Below are 13,186 nucleotides of genomic sequence, written 5' to 3'. Positions count from 1 at the left end.
AACAGTCAAGTGCTTATACTACTACCAAACAGAAGCAGCATCATTAATGGAAATATATCTTCAACACACACTTTAAACTGTTTCTTTGTCATGTTCCTGTCTGCCAGTATTTAATTTTTTAAAGTTTGGGAGCAGCGAGCAAGACATGACTAAAAACTCCCAGGGAAGACGTAAGGCGTGATTACAAACCACAAGTGCAAAGGTTGAGAACAACAAACTTAAAGGTTGTACACATAAAACAACTTAAAAACAGTTTCACATTTTGAGAAATATACATTCACTTTTTTTCATTATCTCTTATATCAGCAGCTGGAAAATATTAGGTCCAAAAAGCAAATGTAACAATTCTATGAATTTCTTTATGTCTATGAGAGGGAATAGATTAGTGTCCCCCAACCTGGAGATGTTAGCAGATAATGGAAATTTAAGCATGAAATTATAATTTAGTAAAAATAAATGTTACACATTGAATTAATGATCATTCGCCACTAAAATGTCAAAGTATTTGCAGAAGAATGACGGCGGGCCTTTAAATTGAGCCGTTCTGAAAGTTCACAGACAGCAGTGTAAATGTTAGGGTGGCATTACCACGCAGGTCATGAGCAGCTGTACTGGCATACAGCAGCTTGTGGAACTGCTGTATGGAAAGTTTAAATTTTGAAATGTCAGTATTGTCTTCAGTATGGTTGGATTTAATGGCCTGTCAGGTTATTCCAGCTGCGACACATTTGTAAGTGTTGAAACACTGATAAAGTACAGAGTGTGTTACTATACATGTATTTGTACTTATTTATGCTACTCTAAGTTGTATTTAAATGGGTGAAGACACAACAACTTGTGTGCTTCCATCTGCCCTCAAGCTTCCTTACATTTTGAATTAGACAACCTGTTGCTTGAGGAGTAATACTAATTCTTAATTTCTTCCCTGTCCAGACTCTGTCCAATTTAAACTTAACATGATGTGTTGTTGCTGTGTAACCCTTGAATATTGATATTTGTTGAACGAGTTCCTGTGCTGTCCATAGACAGACATATTGTCATGTTGACATGAGGGTGCACAAACTTCAGGCCTGATCAATGCGGCAGTTTTTCAGCTGGACGGAGAGCTGTGGTTTGCATACTGTATTTATAAACGTGTATTTGAATTTAATTATTAATTTGAGGTCTGACACAAACTATCTGTTTGAGAATCATAATGTCAATCTATGATTTAACTGTAATTTTCTCTTTTGATATGAAAGTATTGATTAGAGCAGCTTTAAGGCAAAGACCACTGAAAAAAATATAAATGAAAGGGGGGATCAAAAATGTTGCCCGAACAATTTGTATCAATATACACTTTAAGTATTCAAAGCAAAACGCATTAATTATGCAGAAATGTGTTCCTGGCAGTTTTAAATTTGTAGACATTATATAATGATAATTTTAATGATTTAATGATTTACCCCCGGTTCCAGGTAGTCTCACAGCAGGAGGTTTCACAGTGCGAGATGGAGAGGTACATCAGTGTATTATCAGAAGTAATGCGGCCATGACCCGATTCGGAGAGGAGGGAGCTGAGCTGCAGGGAAAAGCTTTCAATTTATCTTTATTTCTACGTCCTGGACTCTGCTTAAGGTATTGAGCTTCTCCATAGGGTGGCTGGCATCAGCCTTAGGAGATAGGGTGGAACGTTGGGACACCCACCAGGAGCTCAGAGTAGTTCAGCCATCCTCTCAAGATGCCCCCCGCACCTTCATTTGGAGGTTTTATGTGAACACCTCATGTGGGATTGACTTTCAGGGTCGACCCAGATCCCCCAGGAGGAACCAGAAAGGTTTGATGGGATGGGATGTCTGACACCCTGCATGCTTACCCTGCTGCCACCAATGTGTGATATTGGATGAGTGGAAGATGGATGGATGAGTCGATGGACAGAGGATGTCTGCCCTTGTTAAGCTCTATGAGACAAATGGCGATTTGTGAATATGAGCTATACAAACCAAATTTGATTGATTGATTGATGGATAGATGAGTTGGTAATATAAGGCTTGCGTTAAGCGTACAGATGATGCTATTTATAGATAAACTTAACATGTTTTTTATGTAAGAATAATTTCTAGCAAAGTTATCCTAACCCTAGAAATTACTGTAAATAAGTGTAGTACAGCCAAAGGTGTTGTCATCAGTGTAAAGTAGCTAAAACTCAAGTAAAATACCATACTCTGGAATGAAGTACCTCAATATTGTGCTCCAGAAGAATACTAGTATAGTAGAGTATTAGTATTAGAGTAAAGTACAATCCACTGTCATTTGGCTACTGTGTTCATTGTTTGCTGTGTGTTGTGTTGTTATATATAGAAAGGTTCTCTCTTGTTGAGGTCTCTCTGCCGCTCAACGCGTCATTGACTTCCATCATTAAAAGGGTCATTGTGTGCCTCTGGTTGAGCGTGTGAATAAAAACGTAGGACATGGAAATGACCAGCTACAGCCCTCCTCTCAGGAGGCTGAATGCTGGCTGTGTGGTTGCTTGTACTGTCGAGGGAAATGGATTCATCTCTTTGTAAAATGCTGAAATGATCGTACCCTGCCTTGTGTGATTCAAATTCTCTCTCAGCGCTGCTCTCTACACAAAGTGTAACGGAGTAATGACAAAATGTAACACGATGCCGACATATGTAACCAGGAAATGTTATCTTTATGTTGATTTAGTTTGAATAAATCAAATGGCTTGAGAGTGATTTGATTCATAAATTCTGTGTTTACATAATGCATATATATATATAAATTAAACTTTATCTAATCAAATCACTCTGAAGCTATTTGATTTATTCAAACTAAATCAACATCATAGAAAGCACTTGAATATGTCATTGAAATACATAAAGTCAACAATTGTTTTTTGAAAGTACAAAGACTGTCTCTCTAGTCATTTCTGTACTAGGACTTTGGTCCTTTTGTCCTCCTGATATATATTGTATGGAAAGTGTCAATCTGATCAATTTTGTTCTATAAATCTTTCTTGTGCAATAATGTACTGACACTACAGACCTGAGACACGTTTTTTCTGCTCTTTTTTGAGGCTCAAGCCACCAGGCAGATAGAGTAACAGAGCTATAGGGCTGATGGTAAAAACAAGCACACAACAACTGTGTGAGACAGACTGGACAAGAGACCTGTTACTCCCTTTATCCACTCCATTTAAGCCCTGAGTGAGCATCAGAGTAGCCTGGAGCTTCAAAATGTTCCCCCACCGCATCGCCTGAGGATTTAGCTTCTTCAAATACGGTGTCCATAACTAGCTGACAATGTCCTTGATAGTGACCAAATGTGTCCCTACAATCTCAGGTGATATCAGACAGACTTCTGGTCTATGTGCTAGAAGAAACACACTAAGTAGTGACATGGAACAGTGATTCCACAACAAGCTGTAAGATTCTAATTTGGGGTCATCTCATGGTTATGGTTGCTGTTGTATCACAAAGTGCTTTCGGTCATTCAAGCCTGGGCAGCACAGACTGCACAGAGAAAGCTATTTGGCTTACAGCTTTTTGTGGTTAGGGAAAGCTCTTTTTCCCAGGATGCTTGTGCTTCAATCTACAGACAAAAACAGATGTGCTGCAGCACAAGTGACCACACAAGTTGTTCTCAAACAGGAATGAAGTGCACAGCCACACCCGCAGCTCTGTGAGGCTGTTCTTAGTAATGGCTGTTGCTCAGGAAGTAGCGTGGGTCGTCCACTAACAAGAGGTTTGATACCTGGTTCGTCCCCTCTGCATTTTAAAATGTCTCTGGGCCAGGCACTGAACACCAAACTGCTCCTGAATGCTGTGCCAAAAATGTATGAATGGTGTGAATGTGTGTGTGAACAGGCAAATTTGAGTTGGCTGTTAAAAAAAAATAAAATTCTATACAACTATTATCCATTTATCATCCATTTGCTTATGACAGCCAAACATTGTCACGAGGTTCACAGTTACTAACAATTACTCACCATAGAGACTGTGGGTGTTAATTGTTTTGCAGGCATTTATAAAAAAAAGAAAAAAAATGTTGACGCAAAATAAAGATTTGACCTGATGTTTGACATGTCTGTCTGAACCAGAGACAATCCATCTCATTGCTGTTGATGTATTTCACTCAAAAAACATGATTGTGGACCTTGTTGTGGCACAAGAGGAAAACTCTGGGATCACCTTGGTCGGTATGGCGTCAATCCATAGAGTACATGTTGAGATTATGTTTTACCCTGTAAAACCTTTACCTGCTGGTGGCACTAGATGAAAAGTCAGGTTATCAGTCATTGGATAGATCATCTGGTGACCATGAATGCTTGTACCAGATTACACGGCAATTCAGTTGATTAAGTAATTGCTGTTTTAAACAAAGTTTTGGCTCAAAACAAATGCTAATTTGACAAGTGACAAATAAGAAGTATATAATTCATTTTTTTAATCATATTGTACATTGTTTAATATTGATCCACATATCTGCACAGCACTATAGCATAAAACAGCTGATTTAATTGTGTTCTAAGTCCCAAATTAGTTTTTGTTCCTACAGGCACATTTAGTGTGTTACTGCATTACTCATATTTTTGGTTTTTAGAAATATATTATGGTAGAAGATGTCACAGTTTAACCCAATAAGAGCAGATGAAACATATGTTTGTGTAACTTTAAGACTGTGTGCTATGGTAAATCATTGACTTTGTCCTAATATTCATCGATATAAATCTGACTAATGGATTTTTTATAAATATGAGGAAATGGTCAACAACAAAAGGTAAAATAAGTAAAATAAAGGTTTAAACTTCAATTTTTTCATTAATGAAGGGGAAATAAAGGTTTTAAAGAATGTCAGACAAACAGACATAAAACTCAGATATTTAAACCTGAGCAGTGAGATGAAGGAATCTCGTGTCCTACCTAACATGTAGATTTTGTTTCCTGTTACGAAGGGTGTGGCTCCGTACCGCGGCGTGGGCATGGAGGCCATCGTCAGCCATTGGTCCTTCTCTGCCTCATAAACCCTCACCAGGGCCTGCGGTGTGGTGTCTGCACCCATACCTCCCAACGCATACACCTTCCCATCTGCAGAGAGACACACAAGACAGAAAATCACTGTGAATGGAGAGCTTGCTGTAATTTACTCTCTTAGTGCAACAATAGATATTTTCGGTCCAGCTTGTTTTCCTGGTACAGTTAAATAAGGTGATGGAGGAAAAATGCTACAAATGTCTCTCCAGGCAGCCAGAGAAAGAGACACAGTACTGTCTCCTTTAGTCCTGCCATTTCTAAGGCAGCTGTCACGTCCGCTATCCGTCTCATCTGACTACAGTCATCCAAACAATCTGCAATATTTATGCCCAGGTCTGACAACATGCCAGATGACAGGGCAATGACTTTCCCACAAGGACACATCCCCAAACATCCCCGACCACTGCAGTGTCATTAGAATACACAGAGAAGCAACAGAACGCCAAAGTGCTGAGAAAGCAGTCACACTCCTCCTGCTGACACGCTGCAGAGGAGAGGAGAGGAGGAAGAGGAGAGGAGAGGAGAGGGGGAGGAGGACAGGGAGGAGAGGAAAGGAGAGGAGGGGGGGGGGGGGTTACCAGCTCATCAGCACTCTGGAAGTTGTGACAACTTAAATCTCAAGGAAAAAGGCGGAGAGAAGCTGAGAGACATGGAGGGAGAGCGTGAGCGTCTCAGACACCCAGTCAGATGACAGATCTGTGGAGCTGTGACTTAAACTGTGAAGAATAAAGCAATAATAAATCTGTCACTTGGAATGCAGCTCGACACCAGTACTACTGCCACTCAGTTCAGCATTTATGACAACACAGAGTAAATCCAATTTTACTGTTGAACATAAAATAAATGACGCAGCATGGACACTTCCATCATGTAAAACATGTCATAATGAGTATAAGCATGTTAATAGGTGGGGCAGGAAATGTGGATTATAAGTGTGTACTTGTGTGTGTTTGTGTATTTCAGAGACACAGAGCTGAGACCACAAACCCTGTAGCTGCAGAGAGGCCCCTACTGCATTTTAAGCACGATTGCTGCTGAGCTTTCTAAGTAGAAGCTTTATCGCTATTCTTAAATTACTTTTAAGCGGTTTTAAGGAGAGTCCAAGTTAACTGCCCTGTGAGTCTTTAAAGTTCATCGTAAAGAAAAACCAAACTATTAGACAGATAAAACAAACTACTGGACAAACTGAGATGATGGTTCTAGATGAAAGTGTCGGAGACCTCAAATGGACTGTTCAGGTTTGCTTCACACTGTCCAACAGTCCAATATTTCACCTCATACTTCAAATGTTAACCTGTTAGTGTGAGAGGAATGAGAGATCTACCTCGAGAGTAAATGCACTGGGCTTCGTTTCAGAACATACATTTTTCAACATTGTCTTGCATAAGGTTTGCTTGTGGCAAACTAAGCCTTCTTCATAAGTGTTTCAGTTGTGTAAATTAAAATGGGCTTCATCACAAAACAACATCTGAATGCCCCCCTGGTGGCTGCCTCTTCTCTTAACCCCCAATTGAAACCATGATGTAAGATGTTAACGGATGCTAAGTATAAGCCAAATACATTTTTCATATCAATGAAATCTTTGCTTCATTATTGTTCAATGGGAGGAAGTGGAGATGTTTCAAGCATTTTTATATAAAGTCATATGCATGAAGATAATGCTGATGATAGAAATGGTAATAGTGAAAGATGATATCATTCAAAAATATTAAACAACAATGCTTATGTGAGCAAACTTCTTCCAGTGCAGGATGTGAGCTAGCATGAATGAAAGCAGCACAACGAAAACAACTTTGCCTGAGCTTTTATACTTTTTCCCGTAATATTATGTTAACTGTTTCAACGAACAATGAAATGAGAATTTGTTTTCACTGAAGATGAATGTGGAAAAAAGTCTTTAGAAGCTCAGTGGAGCGCTTCTATATCCAAGTTCATTTAACGCGTCTTTCTCTGGGGAAAGGTTTGATTTATCACGATTAATCACGAGATGTGACATGTAGGCAAGACTTTCATCTTGTAGAAACCCCTGGACCAAATATATAAAAATACTCTAATATATGACTCACTTGTGTTATGCATAATTTTATCCACATTGTAAATTTTCATCTGCTCCAAGTTGTCACATCCCAGTTTATACCTATCATATACCAAAAAGAAAATGTTCCAAAAATCATCCATCCATCCACCCATCAACAACACTGCTTATCTTTTGGGGGTCGCTGGCTGAAACCAACCCCAATCTGCATGTTTTCCGGACTGTGGGAGGAATACATGCAGGAATAGGCAAAACCCACCGACATATGGGAAGAGCATGTTAACTCCACACTAAAGACCCCGGCCAGCTGGGTTCTGACACTTTGGATGAATGTGGGAAATTCTGTACATCGAACGCTTAATCCAGATCTTCAGACTCAGCTCCATCCCCCCCTCCCACAACAGTTTGATGCTGTGTTCTCATTATAGCTGACGCGGCACCAATCTGTCAGTCAATCTCAAGACCTCTCAGACCCTGTCAGTCCCACTCAACACCTCCTGCCCCACCAGGAGCTGTAGCCCCAACAGTGTGCAGCTCCCAGTGACACAGCGGCTGTTCACTCTTGCCCTGGGTTGTTTTCTAGTCAACAAATGCAGTTGTTGATGTGAACATATACTGTTGAATCCTTGTGGCCTGATAAACTTGTTGAGAGCTTCTCTTACCTTTTTTTTTATATTTGAAACCTGCATTATTTAAACAATGTTTATTTGCTTTTTCACCCCTGGTGGCAACAAGTAGAATAATGTAAAACCACAGCTTGAAATATGTATTGCATTGCCAACATGTTGCACAATTGTACTAAATACAAACTAAATGGGAAACTGGGCATAAAAACATTTCTCCATAGCTGTGCCAGAGGTAGCAAAACACACCATGGGGCACCTTTAAGTTGTGAAGCACGTTCAAATGTTTGGCAATAAAGGAAAGAGAATTCAAACCAAATTGAATTTTTAATATTTCTGGAAATGTATGAGTAAACGAGAGAGAGAGAGGGAGAGGGAGGGAGGGAGAAGAGGTGATCGAGGTGTTAATAAATCACTGTGGGATTTGACGATGCCACCGGGGTCTCCCAAACCAAGCCAGTGACAAAACAGTCGCTTTTCAGCATCTTTGTAAATTCACAATTCACTTGAACACTTCAGCAGTTTCTCATGGCTTGGCAGCTCGGCTCAGCTCTGTGTCTCCCATGTTCGTCTCCTTTCCATGTGTCTCCCATGTGTCTCCAATGTACTTTCATGTGTCCCTCATGTTGTCTCTCCCATGTGTGTCTCTCTTCCATGTGTCCCTCATGTCTCTCCAATGTTCTTCCATGTGTCCCTCATGTCTCTCCCATGTGCGTCTCTCTTCCATGTGTCTCTCTCTGGAAGCTTTGCTGCTGCCTTTGGAACCAGAGATCCATCAGCCCAGGGCCCTCAGCTGGCAGATTGATCCTCTGGTGCAAGTGGAGGTTCTCTCTGAGCGTTCGCCATTCCCCCAAATCAACTTTAATAATTAGCGTGCGAAAATGGCAATTAGTACAGTGCCTGTTCCAAACCTGTCTGTTTGTAATGTTCTGTTATCTTGTCCCTTGGTTAAAGCTCTGGAGCTACTTCAGAATTATTCCTTGTCATTAGTGAGGCCTCCTCAAACACTTCTACAATAAACTGTCACTTTGTATTGCTTGTTTGCAGAGCTTTATACAAACAGTGTGTGTGCGTGTGTGTAAATAGTTATTACATGTTAAGACCTTACACATGTGTGCAAGTAGGATTAGTAATGGCGTGACCCACTGATAAATATCCACCAATCTGGATCCTTATTTTGGTGACTGTAGATACTTGACATTCCCTGTCCACCCACATTGTGACCTGTGACCTGCAGCATCTCACAGCTGCTACCTGTGTGTGTGCGTGTGTGTGTGTGTGTGTGTGTGTGTGTGTGTGTGTGTGTGTGTGTGTGCCTTTCGGCCCATTCTCGGCTTGTCATGCGCGACCTCCTCTAATTAAGGAAACCATGCTCTATTCTCTGCACATCACCCCGGGAGACTCCATGGCAACCACAGTGTAAACTAAAGACTATTATTATGGGGTGGCGTTTTGCAGGCTGATCTTCGTGAAAAGAAAATCCATCAGCACTGAAGGTGATGGACCAAATGTTCTTGTACTGCTCTGCACTGACCACACAAATGATCAAAAACTATGAACTGCAAATGCTCCAGTATAATAGCACATTTGAGGGACAAATTATTATATATGACTTACTGTTCACTGGTTATGCTTCTTATTTCTGTTCTTCTTCTTTCTAACCCTGATGTACACACTTGGTCTGCAGCTTTGATTCCTGCCCAGCAGAACATCTTTCATCTCCCTTGTCTCTAGGTCCCTGTCTTCTTGATTTCACGTTGCCTGTCCCTCATCTATTTTTTCAACCTTCTCTCACCGCTACATTCACTTGGCTTTCATCATTTTCTGTCTCCTACTTCACACACTGTGATTGTGATTGTCACATCTTTCCCTTTTACAGAATCCTTTTTCTTTAGTTTTTTTCCTAATAATAAGTCTTCACAACATGACTAAAATAATTGTATTTTTAAATGTATTTTTTTTTTACTCTGAAAATATATATTTGGCATGCTGCATGAAATCTTGTTCATGTTCAATCAAAGTGATGACGATATATTTACAGAACAACATAAAAGGCATCAATGCGTGAGTCTAATTCAATAATTCAATAGTCCATAAGTCCTCCTTTACTCTTATAATTTGTACACTTCGCTCTTCCTTCTCCTTAAGGCAGATGTCTCAGACCAGCTCAATATAACATTTAATTAGATTAGTTTACTGCAGAATTTCATTTTGATTCACATTCACAGTTAACCTGTCCCTTGAATCTGTTCAATCGACCGGTTGTGTATGCCTTAATCCACAGTGCTTCTTTTCTAAAGATTAATAAATAATTTAGCTTGTCCCGAAAGTTTTTGAGACATTTGTTTACAGACAACCTGTTGGCCACTGAGGTTAGTGAAATGCTTATATAACGTGACAAATCATCGGACCCACTGGTCCTATTTTTAGAGGCTTCCTGAAGTCAGACTCAGACTGGATTAAACATCCTTTAAGAGAGAAAGAGGATGAAAGCAAATTTAAAAAGAAGAGAGTGAGCAAGTAAGAAGAAGAGTACAAGCCAAGCGGTTGTATATCAGGTCAAGTTACAAGAGATATAGCCACAATCTGCCCTGCTCATTTGGTATTGCATAATATAGAAACGTGTTTTAGGAGAATACAATGATGTCACAGTGAAACTGACCTTTTGGTTGCCATGGAAACAATATGTGTCATAATTCAATCAGGCAACTCCCATATCAAATTTTTATTCCAGCCGCAAAACTTGGTTTTGGCTACTAGGCTGCAACCTCATCACTCTACCACATATAATTACGTAGACATAATGGGGACGGATGAGCAGAGATTTGCAATCCCTGCGTCGGAGCCTGGGGTTGTTTAGGGGCAGAATCAACGAGCTGTGATACTGATGCAGGGCAGCATTGACAAGCAAAAACACAAAAAAATGATTATAGCAACGCAGCTTGTGTCTGAACTAGCTCACTGGATCTCTTAATTTAGTGCATTATGGCCAAAAACCTGTTTTGAGAAGGCACAGTGACATTGATCTTCGACAGATCATTCTTGAGTCATCAGTGAATGTTTTTACATAATTTAAAATAAATCCCATAATGCATTACTGAGAAATGGTGCATAGGTGGACTGAGAACTCAAAACACGTTCTGCCTCCCTTCACAGCTGTCACCAATGTTGAATCTAGGGTTTCACATGAAAAATGGGAAGTTTAGTCCAAATTCAAAAACCACAAAGTGTATGTTAAGAAAACAGGAAGGGGGCTTTTGTGTTTGATGGAAGCTTTTGTGTCCCACAGCGACATTTTAAAGGCCAAAGCACTAGTCCTAATGAGCACTCATCAATAGTGGATCTATAAAACCCTCCAGTAAGCTGCCAGCTATAGTCACCATGCACTATGTATAGACTGAGACGGAGGAGTGCTGGGGTCTATAGGATCAATTGTTCTCACTAAGAAGGAAAGATGATTCAGGTCCATCATTCTTTCTTTCCCTTTTCCTTCCGTTGTCTATTCCCATAATTATTAGCCAATTTATCTTAACTCTATATTCTTTTGTTCCTTCATTCTTCCATCCTATTTTTTTTACCTGTGTGACTTGTTCCCCGTTTTCTTCTCTTCTTTTTCACTTCACCTTATTTAGTTATTTTTTCACTTTCAAGTCAGGGACAAAAGAGTGCAATTTAGAAGGGCCGGTGTACAGGCACACAGTGCTATAGGTGTAGTGCAACACAGACAACACAGACACACATTCACTCAGGGGGTCAATAGTGAAGGAATATGGAGGAGATATCACAACGTCATCTTTGGTGAGGCAAGGGTCAATCAATAGTCCCTTCAAACCTCCATCTGTAGACCAGCTTAAAATGGAAAAGATCAAAGTTTATTTGTTGTATGGAAAAATGCCGGCCATCGGTGTGAAGAGAAGGAGCATAAATAACAATCAGACAAAAGAAACAGGATTAACACACTGAGATCAAAGTCATAACAGAGACACAGCACAGATGAAAGCCGCTTTCTCTCAGATGGACGTTTTAATGAAGAGATCACAGACATGCTGCAAGTGTTTGATCATATCTCATTGGATGCAGCATATCTACTTTGCGAATGTTTTTGCATATGTGTGTTTGTGTGTTTGTGTGTGTGTGTGTGTGTGTGTGTGTGTGTGGTACTCATTTTTGTTCCCTCTTTAGGACCTTTAGTGTAAACACTGACCTTGTCAGGACCAGTAGACCTAATGGGGACCAAAGCCCAGTCCTCATGAGGCAGAACATGATTTCTGAGGTCCTGGTTCAGGTTTGGGAAATGGTCATGGTTATTCCGTGCACGATGAGGGGAAGTCAATACAAAGTCCCAATAAGGAAAGCTTTGCATTCCTCAGGGTGTGGAAGGACTGGCGATTTAAGGGTTGTGCGCAGTGTCATGACAGTTTGGAGGTCACAGCCAGTAACCCCCCCATTATCACTGGGACTACTTCGACTTTATCTTTGAAATCTGTCCCAGTTCATTCAGACCCTAGTATTTCTCAACTACCTTGCTCTCCCTCTCTCTGATGGGGCTGTCAGCTGGAATTGCACCAGTCTCACAGCTGCCCTCCTCTGCTCCTTGTCAACCACCTATAAGTTTGGCTGGTTAACCAGCACCTCTTTGTCCCACAGGTCCTTCGCTGTCTCGTTCTAAAACACTTTCTGTGGTATGTCCTATCAGGTCTTAGGGACTTCCTATCCATTTTTGGCACAGGTGTTCCTGTATACTAGCCAAGCCACTTGTTTATACCTTACCCATAGCCTGTACCATGGGTGCTGTCTGCTGTGGTAGAGCCCAGCCTTTATGGATCTGGAGCTTAGGGCCTGTTGTTGTGCTGCCATTATCAGAGTCTCTCTGCTATCCTTTATGTCGCTCTTTTCTAACCACTGGTGGGATTTCTTGATGTAAGCCACTTCCTCTATCCGCTGATGGCACATACCATGGATGGGGCTTGGTCTACCACAATATATTTCTTCCTTCTCATCACCCCCTGTCATTTGCTGCCTGAGACCCTCTCTAAGTATTCATCCCCAGGGGCCATCTTCCTGATGTATTAATGGATGCTCCATGTTTCATTCTGGATCGGGGCTCTGACACTCACTGATCCTCACCTTTTCTTATTTTCTTATTGATGCTAGCAGTCTTGGAGGACTTGACATTGGGAGGACAACTCCATCATTTTAAGGCGTTATTATGTCTTGACATAAGCACCATCTATGCACGTGTATAACCAATGAATTATAGAGTGTTGAACCTTTCGTTGCCATGCATCATTTATCTACTTTTAAATGTTGATATGCTCTGAAAGGTAGCGCAAGCATGCCACGTTACACTTCAATTCCCAAATTGATATCTGCTAACATAAAAACAGATATGTAGATAATATATGAATCTCTGGCCCACTTCCTTTGCATTTCTATTACATAACCAGAACCAGGGTAGTAGAAAATAGGGAAAAGGCTTATAGAGTGGGTAAATTAAAAACTGATGAAGA

At 40.6% G+C, this 13,186-nt stretch overlaps 1 protein-coding gene across 1 annotated transcript in view; it reads right to left on the bottom strand.

Moving 5' to 3' along the window:
- LOC133957216 (kelch domain-containing protein 8B-like) overlaps positions 1-13,186 on the bottom strand; it is a 154,144-nt gene that overhangs the window by 48,094 nt on the left and 92,864 nt on the right. Inside the window, exon 3 of the mRNA XM_062392686.1 lies at positions 4,908-5,072. Coding sequence (XP_062248670.1) covers positions 4,908-5,072 — 165 coding nt within the window. The remainder of the gene's footprint in view (positions 1-4,907; positions 5,073-13,186) is intronic.

This window comes from Platichthys flesus, chromosome 7, assembly GCF_949316205.1.
Source record: "Platichthys flesus chromosome 7, fPlaFle2.1, whole genome shotgun sequence".
NCBI classification, from domain to species: Eukaryota; Metazoa; Chordata; class Actinopteri; order Pleuronectiformes; family Pleuronectidae; genus Platichthys; species Platichthys flesus.
The sequence above is the reverse complement of the archived record's forward strand: the minus strand, read 5'-3'. Positions and strand labels throughout refer to the sequence as shown.